Consider the following 25,670-nt stretch of genomic DNA (forward strand, 5'->3'; position numbering starts at 1 on the left):
CTGTATTCAGAGTTTTAGTTGGAATAAACAGGTCTAATTTGTTTGTACAGCTACTGAAAACAACCAGAATGTGATACCACAGGAAGTGGGTGAATGCAATAGAACACATTCATGATGCTCAGGGATGTCTAATTCTTGCTGCTCAGGTACAGTGCCCTTCAAGTCACAGCAATTACCATCCTCTGAAACCTGTCCTCTACCCTATTTCTGGATTTCTCAATCCTCCAACAACATGCATTATTCTAAATAGTACTCACAGGAGCCTCCAAAACTTGAAAATGGTAAGTGGCATTAGCTCAGTTTGGGGAAAATTTCTCTCGTCTACTTGAACATCTGCATTGTATTATCATAGACTTGCTTTTTCTGATGGATCATCATCATCATCACACAATGGGCACAACTACTCAGAACAGCCCAGCTCCTGATGCTGCAGACAGATAAGAAGGCTGGGCTGCTGCAAGCACAGACAGTGGGGAAAAAAGCAGCACTACCACTCCTAAATGGATGTATTTTCAGTATAGTTTTAAAGCATTTTCTGGAAACAATCTAATTTGCCAAGGAGAAATTCTTCCAAATCAGTAAAGCTAAATGCCTATAATCCAAGAATCCTAAAAGTTAGCTGAGGAAATAATTGCTAATATGCTGGTACTAACTTCTAAAATAAAGATTGAAATAGAGGAGATTTTTTGCAATACTAAAAGTATTACTACTGCAATACTGAAGGAGGGAAACCCGATACCTATAAGCCTCTCACTGTGGTATCAGCCACACAAATAGAATAATGACAAATTATAGAGAATCAGAGAACAGGCTATAATTGGTACCAATTGTATAAGGCTGAGCTAAAGTGCAGGTACCCTCGTGTGGAAATATATATTTTGTAATCTACTTTAGAAAATTTCAAAATATGTCTTTGTATGAAGTGCTATTTGCCTGGAGAGGCAAGACTGCATGAAGAGACAGCTATGTCTAGAGCAGCTCCTAGGCAAGCTCACAAGGCAGTTTGTCTATAATGAAATCTTATGCAAGTTTTTTATTCTGCAGAAAACAAAATGCTGATCAAAACCTCATATTGTATAGGTAGAGAACCAAGTAAAACACCAAGACAAAAGAAAGGAAAATTCCACATCAAGGAGCACTACAAAGTTTCCTTCTGCTCCCTCCTTACCCTCTTCCATCTTCTCCAAACTAGGTAAGTTGTTTACACATATGCAAATATCAAGCAACAAGAAAATCAAAGCAAAGTATCCTAAACATAAAAGGATTTTTTTTCTATGTTCTCCTACACATTACAGTCAAACTTTGTCTCCAAGTATTTTGAGTAGTTTGTAGTCTTAAATTTGAACAGCTTAGGTTCTACCTGTATGGAATTTTGTTCCAAAAGATCTGTTCAAAAAATTAGATCAGAAATAGTTATTTCTCTTTTAATTCATATCCCTGCTTATCACAAATAAATTTCTCTGGGTACAAAGTATCCTTAAAGCCACTTCGGGCCATTCTAGATTTCTTGTTAATAGTCCATATGATCATAGCCCTGCAGATCTGTAATGAGGAGGTCTGCCATAGGGAACCCAGTCAAGGATCATGCGCTCCTTCCAAATATAGTGATGCCCAGAGCACATTAATCAGAAAAACAAAACTTGATTCAACTATTTCGAGAGGCAGCTTGAAAACACCAAAGGTAAACCCCATAAAGTAGACCATTTAAGTTTACACTTAAATATTTCTCTCTATGTAATTCTATCCTGACAGTCAAAATATTAAATTATACTATTATAGTTAAATTATATTAATCTGTAGTAAACAATCTATTAAATAATCAGATTGCAGACAAGCTGCCAGAAGCAGGCAAACATTTCAAAGTTGCCTTTCATCCAAGTGTAACATACACCCTGGGAATCATATTTTACTTTTCCAAAAGTCTGATACTTCCAAAACTGCAATCTATTCTTTCAAGATATATATTCCACTTGCCAGATGTAATGACTCTGCATGACAGATACGTTTGCCAAATGATTTTTATGCCAGGTAAAGCTTTAGGAAATGTCTATTTCAAATGCTCAAGTTGCTGCTACGATGATAGGTTTAATGGAAAAAATTATTGATGCATTTGCAGATGACATCATGTATACTTTCGTAGCCTTGGTAACAATAAGAATTTTATCACAAGTTAATATTCTGTATATACTCACACACATCTCTACCCAAAAGTATTATTTTGGTGGTGCTGTTTTTCTTTTCCTAATTGCACTATATTTTTTTCCATTAATGCATTGCTAGTTATAAGTAACAAGAATTTATAGACATGGCAGATTTGAAGACAAATCTGTAGATCCTTTATTAGCTGAAAAATGCAAATCCATTCCTTTTTTGCAATGTCACTGTTCAGGTTTTCTGCAGAGTCCAACAGAGGTTACAGGCATGGCTTTCTACTCAATTTCTGTTTTGAAATTGAGAGCTAGAGAATTAGGCTTAAACCCTTCACATATCTTTCTGTGATCTATACACCAATTAAAAGTGTATAACCCAACCCCATGGGAGATAGCCTTTCAACTGTTTTAACAGAATTTGAGAGTCCTGAATAGAAACTGAAAGGGAAAAAAAAAAGAATAGATATCCTGCATTAGTCAGCAACACTAAATGAAAATTTTTCAACTCATGACAGTAAGTGCATTTCATATTTTTCTAAAGGTTTATTTTATTTTCTGTTACAAAAGAACCAGATAAACAAATACATTTTTAGACCTTGGAATGATATAATTTACTCTTCCTTGATAAATATTTACAGTTAAAATAAATGTGGTTAATTTTGCATAAGTTCTTCTGTGCGTCACAACTGAGGCCCTCAGAGGCTGAAAGCCTTTCTTCTTCAGATTCCAAAAGAAAGAAACAGCACAGATTTTTTTTGTATGCAAGAGTGTTTCTCCAGCTTTTCTGTATTCTTTATAGAATACAGCTCTCTCCAGGAGATAACTATTTAGTACTAAACTTCTTTGACTTAATTGAAAAGTCTGTTAACCCCTTCAGCCGCCACACACGTTCACCTCAATGCTTCTAAAGTTCTCCAACTTTGCAAAATCTGAACAGTAGATATGTGTAAAGACTTACACTTACCTTTTGAAATCAAAATAGCCATCCTAATTCACCTCACGAAACAGAGCAATTTGAAAAGCTGAAGAAAGTAATAATTTCCTAGATAAGAGAACCTTCATTCACCCTGTAATCCTGCAGCTGATTAAAAAGTAGACATCTCCTGTGATGCAGAGATCTCACCAAAAATTGCATTAAAAAGATCTTTTGCTTCAAGTTGGGATGTTTGTTCCTCAAAAACATACAAGCCCTCTCATATAAGTAAGTCTTGCAATGAAACCTGTACTGCTTCCCAAGTGGCATCACATCACCAGTAATGTCCAAAATCTGAGGAAGTTGCAGGGAAAGTCTTTATGCCATTTTTATTGTGATACAGTCAATAAACACCTACATTTTTGTTTACTTGGCTCCTGCATCTCCTAGAAAGCATAAAAAAGTCACCATGAACTTTTTGCATTTGTCCTTTGGATAGTTTATCAAAATCTCCAGCATTAACACCACTGCATTCTAACATGCACGATACCAAGCTTGCTTGGAAAGGCACAAACAAATCTTTAAATACTGCTTTCACATTCTTCACTTTGTACTATCCGTCATTATTTTCCTACACATCAGTGGCACACTTCAGCCTGTCAATTTGTGAGAAAGAAATCTTCTCTGAAAAAATATGATAGCAGTTTGTCTCTTGCTATATTGCTTCTGTTGTTTTTTGATAGACTTTTCTTAAATTTCCTATATTTCAATTAATTCTACTAAGCTTGAACATGTCTTTGCATTGTGAAGAATCTGAATTTAAGTGTGAAATAAATTTTACTGAGCAGTGACACACACCAGGATCCCACGCAGCAAGGAAACTTTGCAAAACACACAAGACACTAAGTTACCTAATATCCTAATATAACCTAATATGTTAATGCGATTTTAATTCCCTTTTCAGCCTTGACTTTGAATAAAATCACTGCAACAACCACACTGTTGAGTCCATGGATTTTTTACACGTAATGTTTTCCAGCTTGCTATTGTACAACTGATCACACTTGAGTTAGACAGATTTGCTGAGTCTGATGCTTCCAAGCATTAGTCACCACACCAATTTGCTGAAGGGATACACAAGGATAATCAAGTCCAACTTCTGAAGCCAATGAAAAGACAATAAGGAGGGTTCAACAAGAGTTGGTCCCTGTATTGAACACTATTACATATGAAAAATAAAAGGGACAAGCTCTCAAGTCACTATTAGTGATGGTGATAGGCTCAAATTTTCTTCCTTCCTCAAATTCACTTCCCATAAATACAAGAGAAAAGTGTGATCTTGCAGTATGTTTGTTCACAGCAAGTTTTTCCTCAATAACAGCATTTTGCAATAACAAATTATGGTCTATGAAGTCGCAAAGTGCACAAGCTGAAGGCACAGAGTACAAACACATAGGAAAACAGATTTTAAAATACCAAGTAGAAAAAAAAAAGAGATAAAAGAAAAATCTGGAATTTAAGACTCCCTGATTATACCTTTATATGGGACCAACTCTTAAAAGGTGACAATTTTTAAAGTAACAAACACTGCAAAACAATGAAATTTTATTCTTATTAAATAGAAGCTCCAGAAAATAACTTGAAGTTTAAAAAGCAACACCCTGATGTGTTAACTAGTTTTAGTAACATCCTTAATTATAACAGAAGAGTGCAAAAAGGATTCTACCATTCTAATGCTTTTGGAAGCTGCTGATTTTAATTGCCCATTTCCAGTTTGAAAGGATGGCTTTTCAAGGTGTATTCCTTACAAAAATTGCAGAACATAAACTTGTTGACAGGCTAGAGCAAGGAATCATGTATTTCAAAGTCATCCCAACTGTAGCAGCAACTGACATCATATTATATAAAGAACAAAGTCCAAAATTGTTTTTTGAGGAACAGGTCGTGTCAGAGCTTGAGTTTTAGCAGTTGCCAAAGGAGGCTCCAGATTCCATGTGCACTCCTCCAGTGCCTGTTCTGGCTAGAAATAGAAGCTGATCCAGTATATTCACTATCGGAACCACCTAGAGCTTGCACAAGGAACATCTGCTGATTAACAGAAGTTTCTAACTTTCTCATAAAGTTAGATTGCACATGAAATGAATGTCTGAAGAGCAAAAAAATCACAGAGAGGAGAAATATAGGTGAACTGGCAAATTCGTTACATGTACAAACCTATTTTGGGGACTTGACACACAAGCTCAATTTAGAAAATCCTGAGTTAAAATCTTGGCATGGTCAAAAACACTTAACAGGTATATTTCAGTTTTAAAAGTGATTTGAGTTTTGAAACTAGTTGTGCTCAAATTCAAAGGAATCCTAGGATTACTGAACTTGCTAGAAACAAGCATCTTAATACATTGCCTTTCTTGCCAAGTTTATTGAAAGAAGGAGGAACAGAGACTAGCCATAGCTGGCCCTGCTTTTTACATCCACAATTAATTTTTACACGTGAAAACTAATTCTTAAAGAATTTTGATGTTATGTAACACGTAACACATCATAACATGTCAAATTGTCTTTATGGTACTTTGTCTGTGAAGAATCAGAACCTAACTCAAACAAGACTGACTGACCTAAAGGCTCAGTTGAGAGAAGGTTTAAGTAGTACTTTGCATGAAGTATGACTGCTTATTCTCCCTTTGGATAAAAAAAAACCTTCACAATAAATTTTAATGGTAGATTTCCAGACATGAATCCTATGCAGAGAGAAAGAAACAGTGTTAGAGAAATTCTCCATGGTGTATTGCAATATAAACAGTAAAATTATTACTGCCTCCAAAGCTCTTCAAAAAAGAAATTTTGATTATTTTCAAATATTCAAATATTGAAAAAAATATTCAAATATTCAAATATTGAAATAAAAAAGCATGCTTTATGCTTAAAAACTTGTGACTTGAGCCATGCAATTACTGTGCATGGGGCTTCCCTGGATGTTGACCTTCTTTTAAAATGTTAATCCTCCAAATAATGAAATTCAATGAAAACATGTCCCAATTGCAGAATTCCCGTCAATATAATGCTGTTATATGCTACTGAAAGATATAATTTAAGTATTAAGAAAGATGTAGTTGTTACTAGCAAAGACTACAAAGAAATTCTTGCTTCCTGAAACAGGAAAATGTTTTTCTGAATAGTTTGATTTTTTTTCCTCTAGGATAAGATAGAACAGTAAATATTTTAATGTAATGTAAACTAACACAGCAAGTAACATTACTTAAAAACATTTTCTTAAGTCTGTTTTCAGAGGTTTGTTTTACACTCAGTACTATTCCAAATCAAGGTAACTGTGTTTGACTAACCCAACTGAGTTAGGTACTACTTGCTCCCATGCTGCATAGGTATGTCTAGACTCTCCTCTGCTCTCATCACAGGAAGCAGTTTCTACTCCATGATGTGTGGAACTCAACAAGCCAAGCGCACAGAAGAATATGATCTTGGCTCACCATTTGATACATCAGTGCCAAATTAAGATAAAGTGAAAAATATACTTAAGAGACAGAAAATATCAGAAAGGCGAGATAACCAAGCGAAAGTTGTATTATTCCTTCATCCATACCAATTTACTCTCTTTTCCTTTCTACTATCAGAGAATTAGGATTAGTAAAGACCTCATGGAGAAACTAAAACTTCATGTTTTAAGTAGCACTACTGAGCCTTTTTACAAGTGTCTTGAAAAGTCGATCTTTTTGCATCACCTCCCTCTTCAGATCGCACCCATTAAAGAGCACATTAGCTTTTACAACCCATGCAATTTAGTTTCTTTTTTTAATTCCTTCTGGTAAGTCTGAATGGTTTCTGTCTTCTTGAAACATTTGTCTTCTCTGTTCATGAAACAACGTTTTGGCACCCTTTTTCACTGCAATGGCATTTCGGAGTTGCATAGGTCTCTTCTCGTAGGGCAGTTGGTTTTTTGACCTATTAATGATCATATACCTTCAGCTTCTGTCACCAACATTACAGCAAGCTGCACCTGGAAGGGGGAGTTCCCACTTCCTTCCCATGCCCTTAGCAAGGGCTGGCTATCACAGGGCTTGCCACTGAGCCATAGCTTGGTACTAAAGAGACATAACATTTTTGAAAGTGAAAGCTTGCTGGCTTCCTTTCCTGCACCAGGTCACGAAGGCATGGATTGAACATAAATTGTTTACCTGTAATATGAAACTGCAATTTCTAAGTACAGCTCTCTGGTACTCTGATGACCAAAGCCCTGTACATCATAACCCTCTTGTCATGAAACACAGTGTCAGAAGTCAAACCTCTGTAGGCTTTTACTTATTTAGCTGTGTTTTGTGGCCTGGCACTCTGGAAGATTCGTTGTGATTTCAAACTTTTTTCCAGATATCACAGGGCACAGCCATGACCTGCAGCCACATTTTCTGCTTCCAGCAATAGCAGAGGAGCTACAGCCACCTGGCTCATTTGGACAACCAGAGGTGCAGAATGTGAAAATGCTGCTACGATCTACAAGTTTCTGGAGAAAATACGCCCTTAAAGTAAACAAAATAATGAATACCAGCTGCCAAAGAAAATTAAGTCACTGATTTGGGACTGCTTAAGTATATTCCTGCTCAGGAAAGTCTTTAAGTAGGTGCTTAATTTCCACATGAAGTTAAGCCCCACATGTTAATGCTCTATACCCTTACATAAAGATCCCAAGCCCAAACTCCCTCCTGTGTGTCAACAGCACATGAACGGCTCTGCAAGGCTCCCATGTCTATTCCAGGCTCAGAGTAAATGTTTTCTGATTACCATCAACACTACCTGTTTCATCTCCCCCCTGCGAGTGCTACACTTATCGACTCCATCCTTCAGAGTAGCTTGGCTCACCTCAATAATCTTCCAGACTACACAATGAAGAATTTCAAAAGATTGGGTTTTAAGGATAAAAATAAGCTTCAGAAGAGCCAGTAATCAGAGAAACTAAAGGCCCACCGAGAGTCAAAATGAATGAGCATTAAATCCCATAGCAGCCATCCTTTCAGAAAAATAACATGAAAGGTTATGGTTTTCTGATATGATTAGTGTTTTAATAAAACTCTTCCTAGTTTCAAAATCTGTCCTTGTAACTGTGCTCTTTTACTCAGATAATTTTTCATAAATTGATATTTAGTCAAAATTACTTGGTAGTGCACAATATAAAGGGTCTAAGTAACAGGGAACCAGGTTAAAATATAATTAATTTCCCCATCTAAGAGAATGACCTTCATAATTCACTTCAGGCTTCACCTCCAGAGTTGTCATGGCTCATTTCCTCATTACCAAAATTAGATTTTAAAACACTACTGTCCTCCATAAAGTACACTTTGTCTCTGATTATACAGAGAGAGAGAAAGAGAGAGAGAGAGAGAAGTACATTTAAAATTATTTGCAGCATATAAATACCCAAATGCCTCAAATACAGGTCAGAATACAATGCTCAAAGAGTTAAGAGATTATAACAAAAACAGCTTGTAAATGAAACAGAAGGGAATGAAGAAGTGCAAGGAAGGCTCAAAGGAGAGAATTAAATTAAGAAATTAATTAATTAAAATTAAATTAATTCGCTATATTGACTTTTGGACAAGCACTGATGCAGATAGATACATCAAATATGGATCTGTAAGCAGTCAGACCCATATTTGTACCTAAACTGTAAGGTGAAATAAAGACCTAGTGACTTCTGCATCATTCAGAGAAATTCCGTCAGGAGAAAAAAAGCAAAATCTTCAACTGACGCTATTTTACAAGAGAACTTGGGGAACTCCACAGAGCAGAAAACAGCTGAATGCAGCAATTCATTGCTTGGTACTTGCCACAACCTGCTGCAAGCTTGCAGGCTGTGAGGCCTGTCTAGGAATATACATGTCTGGGTGGACGGTAATGATTGACTGCTGTAGTGATTTTACTGGACATTGCTTCACAAAAAGATGAGAAGGAAATCCAGATAGGGTATCCATTACTTATTTAAGGAGACTACTTCGGGGGACTGACAGCCCAGGGTGCTAGTTAAATAATTGGCATCTAGGAAGATGAGGCATCCCTCATTTACGTTGTGTCAATGCTTCTGTTTGTTAAAATACCCCAAAAACCTTCAGGCACAGTGGCTTTAAACGATTAAATGTACTACTGATATTATTTAATCACATCACAATTTGCACAGCTCTCTTAAAAGTAAACTGCTAGCAGTGTGTCAGGGTACGTTAACACAGCAGAGTGAAGCACTGTGTTTAATGTATGAAAACACACATAGGGCACTTATGAACTGCAAGGGAAAATATGTCTATTGCAAAATCAGAAATGATCCAATCTAGATTTAGAGTGTAAGTATTGCAGAATATCAGCCTGTCTACCTATTCCTACAGTAATGTGATAAAATTCACTCTGCACCTCACCATCAAAAGGTATTACACTTGTCCAGTTGTTTATTCATTTATTTGATTCACCTTTTTAAAAGAGGTTAGAGGTTAATAGCCTGCCTCAGAGTCACATGCTTAAGCAACAGCCTGGGAAGGAAACTCTTTCAAGCTTATTAAAATTCCTGCCTGTCATTTGAAAGTGGAAGCTCTGATAAAAACTGTCAAAATCTGCCATAAAAATTAAGTTGAGCCAAACTTTGGCAACTGACAATGGCAAACGGCACCAGTGTTAGGAAAATCACTCCTTCTGTTTTCAAGTCATGTGAAAGCAGAAGAGGGGAAAAAGGACTGCAGAAAGGTAGTGTGGTAGGTAATGCCAACTCTGAAACACCATAATCTTGATGTGTGACTATGTGAACACCTTCAGCCCTGCTGTTGCATTTGAATGCTGCAATGCAGCCGGGTACAACAGTGGAATGCTACTGGGTTTCCTGGTCACCTGAAAAAAAGTGGTTTCCACAGAAACACTAGTATTCTTTCCTTAAAACACAACAAAGGCACACAGTGTTCATAAAATGTACATTCAGTGAATTTTAGGCACTCTGTGGGACACCATGAATAAAAGCAACTAAAAGATGGCAGGATCTTGCCCTAGCTTGCACTGTAGTCAGTCTCTTTCTTGCCCTCTTAGGCTCAGTGATTTGGAAAACATACTTCAACTGCCCTAACATCTTATATATTAATTTCTTTTAGATCTACTATCTGCAAATACTTAAGACTGTCAAGATTTGCACCTCTTTTCCTCAAACCATGTTTCTCACATTGCTTAAGCTACCCTGGAGAAAGCCAATCTTGATGGATTGATTTGTTTATTTTTTTATTTTAATTTACGTGTATTTGAAGGAGCTTTTTGGAGCTGAATATAAAGTTTGGGGTTTTTTTATCTTCAAGTATCTGAAAGCCTAGTTCAGCTTACAGCTGCCAGAGTTTGCTTTCAAACTGGAAACAAAGATAATGGAAGTTGTCTTGTAACTGAAGAAAACATTACTATAGCAAGAATTAGAGAACTAGAAAACATCGGAGCTCAAAATTCAAAGGCTGGAGAGCAATGGAAGTCTTGCAATTACTGTATCTGCTGTAGCACTATGAGGCCTTAACTGACAATAAATCTGACCTCCTCTTACAGCTTGCAGTATGCTCTGGGTAGATTACTTCCGGGCAAAGGAAGGTCACAATAGCTTTGAAACTGATGTGGAAAATGTGTTAAATATGCATCCTGCTCATCCTAAACTAAGCCTCTATTACATGTCCCTTTTCTAGTTCAATCACTGCTCAATCCTCTCTTCTCCCTGATCTTCTCCCATGCAACCCGTCTTCCCAACTGTCATGATTTTATCACCAATGTTGTAAGATCTTTTTTCTTAAGCTGTCAACACTTGGACTCCTATGGTGTATTTATGCAAATTGGAGATCTGATTGATTTTGTGGGGTTAGCAAGACTTAAACGAGAACAAAGCCTGTATAAGAGTACCAGGCTTCTCACCCTGCACTTTGAGAACAGGGCACAGTGCCACAACTGCTGGTACATTATGTGGATGCACAGAGGACAGGTAATTAAAAAAAATCTCCTACCATATTTTCTGAAGTACTCATCGTACAAGCAATTTCCAATTGCAAACATTTCCAACAGTTTCTGATTTTACATTTGAGTTTTATATCATTATTGAAATGCTTCTCCTCCTCTTCTCCCTTAACTTTTTATGGTTCAAATCCTACTTGAATTTTTTTCCTCCTCAGTATATCTTTTCACATCAAAATCCATTTTATTGGGAAATAAGAAAGCAAATCAGGAATGAAATGGAAGGGCAGTGAAGAAGTGCAACCCTGTAAAGGTTTAATCTCAAACTGAACATGTACTGGTTAATAAACAGCACAAGGAAAGCTGAGAAATTTGAAGAAATAAGTGACACAGAGTGAAAGTAAGTTTAGCAGTCCATGAAATCTGTGGATTTAAACAGGTTTCTACAGTGATCAGAAAATGGGAAAGGACAATCTTATTATACTCCTCTAGTCCCAAAGGCCAAGGCAGATGTATCCATCAGGTCGTAATTTCTGACCATAAAACTTTGCTTGAATAAAATCCTGCATGTGACCTTCATACATATTGCTGCCCTACAAACCTCTGCTACTGTACAGCTGAATCCCATTTAGTTATGACTCACTGCCTTATTTACTTCACTGATCACAATAAGCTTTCAAAAGCCATTATGAAGGCTCAAGTTGGTGTCTGTAAGCATACTCTGGTGACTAACCTGAATGACAAAAAGGTTGATTTTAAAAAAAAAGAAAGAAAAATAAGCTTCACAGATATGTGATTGTAACAGAAAAATGTGTCAAAAAAGTGGATTTCAAAAAGCATCAGTCAAACCTATTTGGCATGTATTATAGGTAGCTTATAGAAGAAAACATTGCATTACTATAGAGTTATTATTCAAGATCAGTAAAAATGTCATACTGTCCAGAAAAAAAAAAGGAAGTAGGAGAAAAGAGTAAGATAAAAAAATATCAGCACTAAATGAAAAGAAAGTGTTTGCCATGAGGTTTAAAATATCGCCAATGGATCTCCAAGAACAATATACATCTTTGGACATGGGTCCTGCCGAGCTCTGACTACCCTCCAGATGCTGTGGATGCCCCGAGCACTGTAAACTCCTGCAGAGTTTGATCTATAACTCCTGGTGTGAAAGTGGAAATAGCAACATGAGAGCTGTAGAAACTGTGCTGCCCAAGGAGGCAGATTCACACAAACCAAAGTATTACCTCTGGTTCAAGTTACCAAAGCTGTCCCTTCCCTCCCCTTGCCACAAAAATGCAAAGGCTATTGCATATTTTATACTCGCCATTCAGCAAATGTGTGATCATATTATTAATGATAAATTAAGAATTGTAGGACATAGTAGGCTTTGAACCATAAAATTTAAGCTTTAATTATTAGTGTATTGAAGTAAGCACAAGAATAACAAAAGCGAGAGGAAGATGAGAGAACAGGATGATTTTCTGACAAACAAGAAAAAAAGTGTTATATTTATTTCAACTTAATTTCCCAGTGAAAGGAAAAACAGTCCATTAGAAAAAAATACAGAAACAAGACTCTTATAAAAATAATTTCAGTTTAAGTATATTTAGAACTCAAAACCTTTGGAAGGCCTATCCTACTCCTGTTTAAATACTGCTGTAAATTGAAGTCTCACAGGAAAAGAAGTAAAGTTTATACGAATATCTATTATTACCACTAGTATGGATCTGGCACCATAATTCCTTGTTTCATAGTGCCAAATTACTGACTTGCTACCATGCAAAAACTGACTATCCCTTCTTCCTTCAATGACTATACAGAGAACACTTAAATTCCTGCTTTCCCTTTGTGGTACCCAACACGGGCACAGCATAAAAAGGCCAGCCACAATATTCTTCCTCTATCACGCAAGCACACAAATATTTTGAGACATTCATAGAAGAGTACTTTGAACATTATGAAGTGTTTTGTATTGAAGAAAGAAAGGTGGAGAGGGAGGAACATGCCACGTTGGACATTTCCACAGGGGTATGTTACTGTGACATCTCAGCAGCTGGGTTGCAGCTTCCACGAGGCCACGAGGTGCATCACCTACATGCTTCAGCTACCCTTCTCAGCCACTCTATTCTTCTGCTCCCCTGTGTGTGTCAGGCTGGAGCTATGCACATCTGGCAATACACTTCACTGGTCTTCACCCTGACCTACCAACTGGGCTTGCCCTGGACTTCCCTCCATGGGTTCCCATGCTACCCCATGATGTTGACATGGAAGCATGAATCACACAATAAAACATCTGCATCACACCCACTGTTGGCCCTTTCTGACAGAACAGGTACCGAAGGGAAGAACAGTTCCCCTAACTTAAAGAATTTCGCCTCTTAAAACATGCCTATAAATTGCCCCTGAGGGCACTTCCAGTGATATTATGGGACATGTCATTCACAGGTTTTCAGGGTAAAACCACTCAGCTTTGTTATAGTATCATCGCTCCAATCAGAACTGTTAACGAGATGCCCTAAGGTACAAATGGAAGACATTTAAGGGCACCATAAAAATTTATAAAAACAGATTCAGAGGGAAGAACACAGTACCACCCAGCAACTGATCCTCTCATATTATTTATCTTTACATCCCAAAATCATTATGAAGTGTCTGAGTATTTATGTTTAAATTGTTTGGGAGCTACTTGCTAATTTTGCTAATTTAATGAAATAAAAGAAATACTGCATGCTGTCCATTAGTGGATCATTATGAAAAATAACTTTGTAAGTATACAAATTTAGACTCATTTTAAGTTATTGCTACGGGTTTAATGCTTTAAATTAGCATTTTACCAAGCATTAAAAGATGTTTTCTAACAGGCTATTCAGTAGTTTAGATGATATGAAAAAAGTCAAAACATTAAAAAAAACCCCAGATATTGTGAACTAAAAGCAAAACGTCAAGCAGTTTACATAAAAATAATTAAAACAAATAGTAGAATATAATAATAAATAAATAGTATAATTTTGTGAACATTAGGCTCTGCTTGATAGGAGAGTACCTCAGACTCAACATTTTTATGATTCCAAAGAAGGGCTCATGATTGCATGAAAAAGGCAAGTTGGAGCATACTGAATGTCACACACATATAAAAACCATGAGATTTAGCCTTGTTCTAGTATTTCTTTTAGAAACAGAAGACAAAAATGGCCTGAGTGTTTAAATGAACTTTTTTTCTGGAGCTTAGCACAGTGCATTTTTGCCAAGTGTTTGTCCCAGGTATAAACAATGTAATATGTGACAAAAGTTAGAGTGGTCCCCTTTCCTCCTACTAACACTTGTAAGAAGTGCAATTGAGAGCAAGAGACAAGTGATATAGAGAGCAAAGAAGAAAGGCAGGAAACTGGTGCAAAGTAATTGTGACATTACACTGCAGCTTATGCCTTTGTTCAGTTAAATCAAAAGAAAACACGTTAACTGTGGTAAAATAGTTTAAAAAGCAAAATGTCACAGATACACACATGTGAAAGACAGAACCTTTGTTTATCACTCAAATTATTCCAAACAAAACACAGGGCACTTGAAAGATAGTAAATATGATGCTTGCTAGGCATGTAGCTGTATTTGACCACGTATTTATAAGAAACAGTTTTTAATGGAAAATAATTTCTTGAACTCTTCAATATCATAACAGACCTTTCACCCCCGCACAGATGGTAATGAAATTTATGTCAAACCTGCTCCATTTACATTTCAAATGTTGACCATATCAAGATATTTTCAACAATGACAAATATAACTTTTGCATAAAATAAGTAATTGAAGTATCAGGCTATAAACTCCTTTGGAATGTTCTACTTTACTGGACACTCCTACTTTCTTAAAGTTAGAAGTAAAAAAGACACTAAAAACATCATTTTGTGGAATAATTTGCAACTAATCTACCACAATGATAAAGGAAATTAATTGCTAAGTTTCAGTGTTAATCAATGCTAAGCACATAGCATCAGATGCCATCATCCTTCCTGGATTAATTGAAAAAAAAAACCAACAAACAAAACAAACAAAAAAAAAAAAAAAAAAACACAAGACCCAACAAACCTTAAATAGCAACAGTGTAGAAAGTATCTTTAAACAGTTTAGTTCACTTTTCCCCTCTGAATTCTAAAAGTATCAGATAGTTTCAATTTTCATGTTAGTCTTTTCAGACTGAAAGAGATTGAATTGATGCTAACTGGAATACTTTCAAAATCATGTCTTTTTAGGCATCAGCCTCATCAAGCACAGACTGCAACTGCTCCCATTAGACAGGTCTATCCACTTGTAAAGTTTAACAGAACAAAATAATTACTGAATTCTCAAAAATTAAGAAAGTCATTGGTAAAAAACATTGTCATATAAGCATTATAACCCTTCTCATTAGCATTGTTTTGTCAACAGTCCTTTGAAGCCAAACTGGTATCAACCTCTGATTTCACAAATAGTGGAGTAACTATATGCATATTTCCCTTAAATCTCAAGTGTCAATATAGAGCCAATAAGGATATGCAAAATCATCAAAATTTTGTTTTGTTGTTAAGAAAAATCTAATAATATACCTACATTAAGTATCTTTTGCATCTCAGACAGAAGTTAGTATGCCAGAACAGCAAAGAAATAACAAATGCTTACAAACCAAATTCGAACTTATACTTCTAAAGACCACAGCTGTCTTTCCAGACAACTGCTTGGTCACCCCAGTGATTTACTAACCCAGCTCAGAGGGATTTCAAATACTATATTCTGTTATCATCCTACATCCTGTCATCACAGGAGCCCAAAGCAACATTGTCACCCCTTGTCCAATAATTGGGGAATGACAAAGGACAGACTGAGTACAAAGTCATAAAAGACACAGGCAACTTTCTGAGTGATCAGATTATCTCTAATCTAATTGGTAACTTTTTCAGGTGTGTGGGCTGAAAACCTTATCCACACAACAACTTTTGTTTTCCAAATAAGTGCCATTAACTGCATGACATTAAACCAAAAAGTAGTAGGAAGAAGTCATTGGCTTGACAATAACTCCTAAGAGGCCTGCAAGAAAGGAAAGATGTAGGCAAAAAGACTTCTTTCCCACATTCCAATAGCCTATACTTACAAAACGGATAAATTACTTTATAGCTTTAAGTCACTAGACCTACACAGACCAAAGCAGCTAAAACCAAAATTAAATGCAATATTTTATATTTCATAGAAAAACAAGCCAACAACAATTACAAATTCTCACAAAGCTAGGAAGCTAACAGGGTAGTATTTTGCAAGTCACTACAGAAACAACAACAGGAAATCTCTTTAGTTGTCCTACCTTCTTGAACCGCCTGAAAAGGATTGTTGCCATCCACAAATGTCACTGAACATGTGATTTTCTCTGTTTGTAAGATTTCATCATTCTGGTTGAGATCAGCAACTGCCATTCGAAATACTTCCTCATCTTTTTTGGCAGATTCATCAAAAATTGCCCCTGTGAGGGAAAAAAAAAAAGACCAAAATCACATTGCACCTTTCACCTGCAGTATCCCAATGAATTAATCATAAGCACTTAAGATATTTTATGCTACATCATCCCTTCACTTACTCCTGAAGAGCAGTTTTCTCAACAGAAAGCCCAGAAGCTACTTCACAATATACAGAATTTCTTCATTTTGACATACTTTAACACATAAATTGAAGGGAAACATTTATATCATGCGAGACTAAGCCTAAAATGGTAGCAGCACTAGGAAAATGATATAGAAGTGACACCCCTGATCAACAGAAAGGTCAGCCATCAATGCAAACTATTTCAGGTGTAATACCTATCAGATTTGTAAAACAACTTTGAGTCGACTCAAAGTCAGTAAGTTAAGTTTAAATGGTTAATTAAAATAAGTTCCGTCTTTATAAATCTGACAGAAAGTGTTCTGCCTATTTCTCCACAGCATTTAAGCAGAACATTGTAAACAGGGAACAATTAAACTCAAGAGGAGCCAGAGAGTGAGACTGCCCAACCCTCAGACAACCAATTCTTCAGGTGTCTTGAAAAGAACTCCAAGACTAATCCAGAGGTTTTAGCTCTTTTTAAATCTTTCTTTAAACTATAGTGTCACTTTTAGCATCATTAGTTACCTATTATTTTAAATTTGCTTCTTGTATTAATTATTTATGTAGAGATGGTTCAAATTACACTGTTACAGTCTCATGAAGAATGCTAGATTGTTTAAAACCTTAAAATCAAGGCTATTAAATTTTCAAGCACCACTAAAGCTTTCATTTCCAGGCAGTAGATTAAAGATAGAGAAGGGATGCTTCAAAAACAGACTTTTGAAAACTGTGATTCATTCTTGAGTGTCTGTTGTCAGTACAAAACTCAACTAAGGCAGTGTACGTGTTGAGGCAGACAAAGATAATAGAAAATGCTGATCACTGATGATTTCAGATAAAACACCTGCAATCAGTGCTGAAAAGAACTACAAAAGATTCATTTACATGAAATGGCTGCTTTAAGATAAATAAACTTCATACACAGTATTTACTGTGCTTTTCCCACTGACCTCTGACACTCATTTCCCTGCCAGCACCACTCATCCTCCATGAGCATCATCTCTTCCTACAATCTGACCGCTTTGACTCCAGCATTTTCCCTCCTGAAGCTGCTACCATCTGGAACAGCTGTTCTTTACCTCTCCACCTCATTCACCTGTCATCTTTGAGCAAATCTCAGCTGAAAACATTCATTTCTCTCTCTTGTCCCCATTTCAATTTCCCTTGTTTTATTTAGCTCCATAAAGCAAAGCTGCATATGGCAGAGAATACACTTGGTATTCAAGATGCTGCAAACTCTGTCTTCTCCACAAAGACAGCTATTTGTGTATCCATGTAGTATTTAAGGGTACAAGAGACTCTGTCTAATACATAACTTAAAACATGTTTCTAACCTCATAGAACTCAAACCAAACCCACACATTTTGGAGTTACACCTATACTGATGATAGTGACATAGACCAGCAAACATTCGAAGGAACAAATTTACATCGCTACTAAGTACCAAAGGTAAAAGTAAGAAAAAGAATTGGAAAATAATTAGAGTAATTAGTCAAATTATATCTCTGTAGAGTAATTCTGTAACAAATGCTATACTGTAAAGAAAAGAACACGCACAGATTTCATGCACATGCACAGGGCAGCTGTCGACCGTGTTGCAGAACAGCATGGCAAAACAAAGACTTTCCAGACAACACTGCAGAATACAGCTTCTTATTCCACAGATGGCAAGTGTCGTCTTAAGCATGGCTTTGTCCCCCAAAAAATCAAGGTCATTTATTGAGTAAAGGATATGGAAAAGTCTCAGGTATCTAGTTTTCTTTTCCACGTGTCATCACAATAATCCCCTTCTACCCCATAGCCCTTCCACTGGCCAGCAGATGGCAGCTCCCAAGACGATGTTGGACTGGGGAATGCATTAAGTTTTTCAACGGATGAACCTTCTTGAGAATCTTTTGTTTCTTTCACATACAGATATTCCTAATAAATACCTATGCTTTTTCTCCCATTTCTCAGCCTGAAACAAATCCTATCTCTGACAGTATCTGAATGTATAAGGAACTGGATTAGATGAAACTCCATGTTGTCTTCACACTCTCTCTCACTTTAGTACAATTTCTCCACTTTTGCTCTGACCACTGCTTATTTCATTTATGGCTCCATGTTTCAGATGCCAATTTCAAAATATCTTCTATTACCAATACCATATCTGACATTTTAAATAAAATACCTCACACAAACACTATGTTACACATGCTCTAGTGTAGGAGTATCTCCATAGGTAAAACAAATAAATATACAGGTGAATTGCAAAAATTAAAAAAAAAAGTTCTAATCATAGGTTCTGCCTGAGCATCCTAGCAGGAATTAGATTGTCTACTGTCAGAAACTCAGGCTTTATTCATTAGAGTATCTAACTTGGCTACACAAAAAGCCTTTTAAGATACAATAAAGATTACACTGTTCCTTTCAGGAGATGGCAGTGCATAGCAGCACACGCATTACACTTCAAACAGTGATAGGATAAATTCTATTACATAATTGATTCTCAAATTTTAATTTCAGTTGTTAAATAAAATTGGAAAACTAAAACCAAAAGAAAACCAAGACAAAAAAAAAATTGATTTTCAAATTTTCCCTTTTTTCATGTGTAAAATTTTATGTCCCTCTTTCAGCTGCATTCCATGTCTCTAAATTACAGGGCTGGGAGGAAGGGACATTATTTTTGTTTTTTTTCCTAAAAGAAAAGCCATTTCAATGAAAAGCTGAAAGGCATTGTTTGGATTGTGCTAACATTGCTGGAATATCTTCCTTTCATTGTGGTCTCAGGAACTATCCTCTGATTGATGGGGGTGATCTTTTTAATCTGAAGCAGGCATATCAAACTTTTTACATCTAGCTCAATATACAGCCTTTAACTAAAGCTTAACTTTAACATTATGTATGAGGTATGATTTTCTTTTGTTGCTGAGGCCTGAAATCACACTGAAGTTTTTATGTGTATTCTTTTAAACACAGTCATTTAACCAAGTCAAACAACCCCAAATAAAGTGTATCAAACTCAAACATTACTTCCACAGTGAGACCTATATGCTTTCTCATATCCTCATGTAGAGCTGCAAATGAGAGAATTGGAATGACTGCAAACTTATTTGGAGTAGTTGTCTAAAAGGAACCCTTCTGGCTATTAGAAAAATTGTTTCAGAAAGTAATAAACAGCTGAGGAGAAAAAGCAAATTATTCCTACATATACTGTAAGACACTCACTGTCTAGAAAAATGATGCAACACTATTTAGAAAGGAAGAAATTCTTCAAAATTATACAAAAGTAGATGCTGCTCATTTCGCTTCCATCCCCACTGCTCACCTCAGCTGGAACTGGCCTCACACTAAACATGTCATTTCTAACTATACTCAAGGAGCATTCCCATGATTGCATCAGGAGCCGACATGCTGACACAGCAACTACTCTGCACCAGTTTCCCCCTCCTGTTTTATTAGCATGTCATTACTTTCAGCTTTATTTCAGAATCTGGATGAGGATGGCACAAACGTAATTCTCTACTGGCTGTTTAAAACACCCTCAGCACATCAATAACATCCTGTGGCTTAGCAGAGAATTCTTTGCATTTAGCTACCTCATTTGCACTCAGTAATGTTACCAGAAATCTGTCGATTTAAGTTAATATAGGCCAAATCAGACAAATGTTCAATAAGTTCAAATACTGATAATATTACTGAAAAGGCTTTTCAAAGATCCCTTGGCCTACTGACCCATACACACAAAAAATAGAATCCAAATTAAATATCAGCAATTTTTAGAGTGATTTCCACAGTCTAGTGGAATCAGACCAGAAAATGTAAAAATGGGAGAGAAATGAGTCATGACTGCAAGGATGAAGCAAGAAAAGATTTAAACTAATGTTCATCTTTCTATTGACTAAGAAAGGACAAAGTTCACTGCTTGCAGTGTTCTCAAGTATTATAATTTTATTACCTATGAAAGTATGACATTTCTGGACCTCAGTGCCCCATATTAGTCTCACAAAATTAAATACCTTGTTTCAAAGGAGAGGAAGAGTATATGGATTAAATGCCATTGTGAATTGAGGTCACAGTTCAGTTTCAGCACGTGTTTGATTTTCACTTTCTAACACTGCACACACACACCTCACCAATAAAAGCCATATGCACTTTGCCCAGTTATTTCCTAGTTCACAAGACTAGGAATTTTTTGAGAGAAAAGGAAGAAATTGGGGAAGTGTATACGTAGGAACTTTCTGAGGCACTATCTCATGTTCTCAGCAGCTGCTGATTCTGTGAAAATTCTTTGTCCCACTGATACTGCCAGCCTGTTCCAGTGACTGAATACAATTCCACTGTATTTTCCCAACTGCTGCTACTGAATTATTATTCTGAATGAGAAACTTTACACAGCAGCTGGGAGAAGGGTGGCCTTGCTGTTAATGCTCAGAATTGGAAGCTGAGAGTTTTGACTTTTCATGGCATATCTCATCTGAGATGTCCTTCAGATCCATGAGCACATTGCCACAGGTATAGCTCCCCTGTATGAAATAATGTTAGGAGACATTAATTTCTGGGTGCCTAAATCAATAAGATTGGTATTTGAGATCCTCAGATACATTGTAGAGTAAAATCTCATGCTATTTCTAGGCCATGCAAGTGTCTGCTTGGGGAAATTTGTATAAAATCCATTCATTTTTAACTATAATGGCAAATGCCTGGCAAATGCCTGGCAAATGCCACATACTATGATATCTGATTTAATGAATATATGCATATATAACAGGGATTTGACATGTTTGAGAGAGAGGTTGCCCTAATATAGGAATTTAGAAAGTCACATACATAGACAGACCTTCCCTTGCTCATGCAGTTCCCATTACCATGGTATTCACCATGCACTAAAACAGCTGGACCCTAAATTTCATTGTAACACATTTAGAGTTGCTGTTAAATTTCTCTGTTGACTGATAGGCAGTTGAGTACATACAAGCACATCTTGATTTTGTCAACAAAAGGAAAACAGCATGCTTTGCTTTTCTCTTTTAAGTTGACTAAGTTTTAGAAACCCTTTAGAAACAGCACAGTAAGCCTAATTTTGTCACCGCAGCACAAAGAGAGTTGAAATCCTCCACCTCCTCTGTATCAGGAGGGAGTTCCCAGCAGATGTGTCCTCAGCCACTTTGCACGTCACACTGCAGATGCCAAGCATGACACAGGGCTTGGCCACTGAGCCCCCCAGCCCTCGGGGACCGCGGTTGGCTCACCCGGGGCCAGCGTGGGGCTTTAGCTCAGGGCAGAGCCAATCCTTTGCATCTGAAATCGTCAGCCTCATGTGTTTGCTCCCCAGAGGCTCTCTACCCTGCACCACAGGGATCTTGGCACCACAGTGCATCTAGGTCAAGCTGAAATTTTTGAAAACACTACTTGTTTGTTCATTTTAATTTTGCAAGACTTTCACAGCTCCCATGATGATGGTGAAAGAGACAGCAGGGTAGCCTGAGGAGCACCTGCACTAGCTCCTACTGCAGAGGACATGATGTCCCCCTGCACACCAAACTGTAAAGGTAAGATTTCTCTTTCTACTTTATATATCTCTTCTATAAACACACTAAAGACATTGAGCAATACATTAGTACATATCTTCTGCTATTTATCATCTGATACATAAAGCTTCACAAAATGTATTTGCCAACACTAAATCTACACATACATATGGAAGTTCTACTTACGAATTTAAGCAGTACAGATGAGACCAGAAAACCTTCCCTACAGTTTCTGGATTACCACTGATGCAAGATTACTCAAGTAAAAGACGCGTCAGGCCTACTGTCATTTTTTTAATGAACTTTTGTAAAGGTCTGCTTCTGATAGAGAAGGGTGGATGTTTTTCCAGACCATGAGCAATGTCAGTTTCCCTGAGATCAGTGACCATACATTACACATGACTGCATACAGGTTGCTGCTATCTCCAAAACACATTCTTTAAACAATCAAAATTGTACCCACTTTCTATGTAGTATTAAAAAAGCTAAATTATTAAATACAAGGTAGAAACACCCCAAGCACCCTAAAACAAACCTCTCTGCATTACTTCCCAGGGAAGCCACCCTCCCTGTGAATCTTACAATCTAGTTTTGCAATCTGGTGGATATATAGAAACTCTACATTACTGGTATTTAATGAATTAGAGAAGACATACTTTTTTGTTGGATGCAACAATTAAATCAGAGGTTAAAGAGCTGAACTGGAGAATGAAAGAGTTTTCCCTATTCACACCCAAGTTTAGCAAATGCTTTGAATGTATAAACCTAACTTTAGGCCTATGAATAATCTATCTCAGGCCACATCTTGAAATGAGACTCTTTGCTGACCTTAGTAGAGCGCTGTCAACTTTGTATGGCACCACTTACTCAACCACAGCAGAAGACATCTTCACTCAGTCTGAGCGCTACATCATAAAAGTACACAGTTCCTTTCTGTTCCTTTTGTAAGTACTTAACCCCATTCTTAGTGCAGCTAAACAACTGGAATGTCATGTAAATGATACAGTAACTCCTTCCCTTTGTTGCTTTTCACTTTCTAACTTTAAATATTTGAAAAAAAATAAAAAGCGGTGAGTGAGGAATTTTACAGTGTTTCAATCTGACAATCGCTAGAGGCAAAGTCTGTTTAAAATACAAAGAAAGTCAGAAAAGTGCAGTTATCATCAAAACACAGAAAAGATTCTCCATTCTTCTGCTGAAGCATGGTTGTTCTTAGTGTCCCAATCTCACAGTAAAACAACCAATACAGTTTTGCTTGGTTTTGAAAACTTATATTTGTTTTAAATTATTTGACTTGAGGAGGGTATCCCACTGTATTGCACCTTTTTTTTTTTTTCTCTCTAGAGTATACCACCAACTTTGGGAATTATTAAGGTGGCTTAACAGGTTGACCAAGTAAATAAGGACTCCACTTTTTAGGCTCTTCTGAACAGATTTACATACAATGAGAGTCAATGCTTCAGGTATTGTATGTAAAACCTATTAATTATAAAGCAACACAGAATTCTAGGAAAACCGAAACACACAAGCCTGAAGGTATAGAATCAATTGTCTTTCTGCTGCCTTAATTTAATTTTTATATTATTAGAGACATCCTGGGGCCAGTTCACATGGACACAGTAAGTTCTAGAGTTCTGTGGAGCTCAGGAAATGCTGAAAATTACTGCTCTGACAGTTTGCAGTATGAGTACATTTTGCACATTGGATTTTTCTTTCTCTGTGTATTTCTATTGCAATATTGTGGATACATGTAAGTATCATTGGGAATTCTGTTCACACTTGGAAAGAACAGGCTAAGGTCTTATTCTCCTTATTTACGCTGTCTGTTGGGCCCATATGCACAAGCACAAACTCTTTCCAATCACCGCTGAACTATTTTAAGTTCATCCTGACAAATATTTCTATTGTTCTCCAGTTCTAAACCATCATTTTACATTTATATTTAATATAGCAAATGGTACAATTTGTCAAAATCATCTGCTGAGTCTTGTTAATCTAATTTAAATAACAGCTGTCATTTGCCAATCCCTTTTTGTGATGTGTTATTGTTGGCTAGAAAGTAGAAGGAAGAGGAGGACAGGGAGAAGAAGGCAAAATGTTGGGGTCCTACCAGGACATGCATTTCATAGAATTATAGAATATCCTGAGTTGGAAGAGACCCACAAGAATCATTTAAGTTCAACTTCTGGCCCTGCACAGGATGGCCCCATGAATCACACCATGTGCCATTTATTCAGGTACATTTTTTTCTATGCAACATATAATTAAAGGCATCTAAAAAGTCAATTCTAGAAAATCTCCTAGTAAATAATAAAGTCTCTTCTCAATTGCTCTACGTTCTCATTTACTTAAGTGATCCTCGAGTAGAAAAGGAAAGTAAAAACTCCTATATCAAAGGAATAACAATTGAAATACATCTTGCTTTTCTTTTTTAGAGCCAACTAATTGAATGCACAAATTACGGAGCCACAAAGAATTTGTTCCTGCAGATTGAAAAGTACTGCACAAGCACCTGTTGTGGCACAGGAGACTGCTAACTACTTTGGTAAATGCAGCAGGGCATAATACTATCATATATAAGCAATACATTTTATACACAATGTACCTTTCACAGCATAAGAATTAAGATATCTTCTGTGCACTGCTCCACTATAAGCTTGATGTGGTGATTAACTACAGTGATAATATCTTCACATTCATTATGCAACAAATGAGCTGATAATAATGAGAAGCTTTTCATGATTTCTATCATATCTATAACTATCAAGTCAGGGTCTAGCTGTGAAAAGCATCTGGTTTGCTAGATATTCTTGCCACATTATTATCCCATACAGAAAAAGTTAATGTGATGATCATAAATTTGCTGAATAGTATCTGCATTCTTGAAAAAAAAAATTAAAAAACAACCTTGTAATGTATTTTCAGAACTTGCTTAAACGCTGGTTTAGAGCCACAGCAAACACCAATTCTATACACTATTTCATCGTTTTTATTAGCCCCTACCTGTTAATGGAAGAACACCTCACAAAGCAGTGTCAACCAGGATGACTGCATCCTATAAAATCTCCTATACTGTTAAGCATTTGTCATTGCCTATTGTCTTCCACTCTCACACTTGTTGCTCTGCCTTGTGCAAATCTGCTTTGTAATTTTTGAAAGACAAACTAATGCTTTAATTAATTAAATGATGCAGACTGCTAGGTAGAGATGAAGGGAAGACTACTGCCAAACCATTTCTTTATGACGTGAAGCAGCTGCAGCACCTTACTCCTCTAGCAGCTGAACTTTGTAGAGAATGAGATTACCAATATGGTAGAGATGTTGTTAAAACACAAACATATGCCTACGTACACACACACACAGACGTTAAAGTGCAAAGATTACAGTGTGAGATTTTTCTGGAGGGCATTCTTCTGCTTTTTCCTTCTTATTTCACTTTGAAATTTCAGAAGCCTTTTGCTGCAAATAGTTTTAATCACTTCATGCAGCACAGCAGCCTGGCTTACAACACTAAAAGACAGGGGTTGACACTAAAGATTG

At 36.6% G+C, this 25,670-nt stretch overlaps 1 protein-coding gene across 2 annotated transcripts in view; it reads right to left on the reverse strand.

Moving 5' to 3' along the window:
* GRID2 (glutamate ionotropic receptor delta type subunit 2) overlaps nucleotides 1-25,670 on the reverse strand; it is a 700,412-nt gene that overhangs the window by 541,388 nt on the left and 133,354 nt on the right. For both annotated transcript variants that reach the window (XM_027706551.1, XM_027706550.1), the window contains exon 2: nucleotides 16,346-16,501. In XM_027706551.1, the coding sequence (XP_027562352.1) occupies nucleotides 16,346-16,501 (156 nt within the window). The remainder of the gene's footprint in view (nucleotides 1-16,345; nucleotides 16,502-25,670) is intronic.

The sequence above is a fragment of the Neopelma chrysocephalum genome, unplaced genomic scaffold (genome assembly GCF_003984885.1).
Source record: "Neopelma chrysocephalum unplaced genomic scaffold, ASM398488v2 Primary Assembly neopelma1_382, whole genome shotgun sequence".
Lineage (NCBI taxonomy): Eukaryota > Metazoa > Chordata > Aves > Passeriformes > Pipridae > Neopelma > Neopelma chrysocephalum.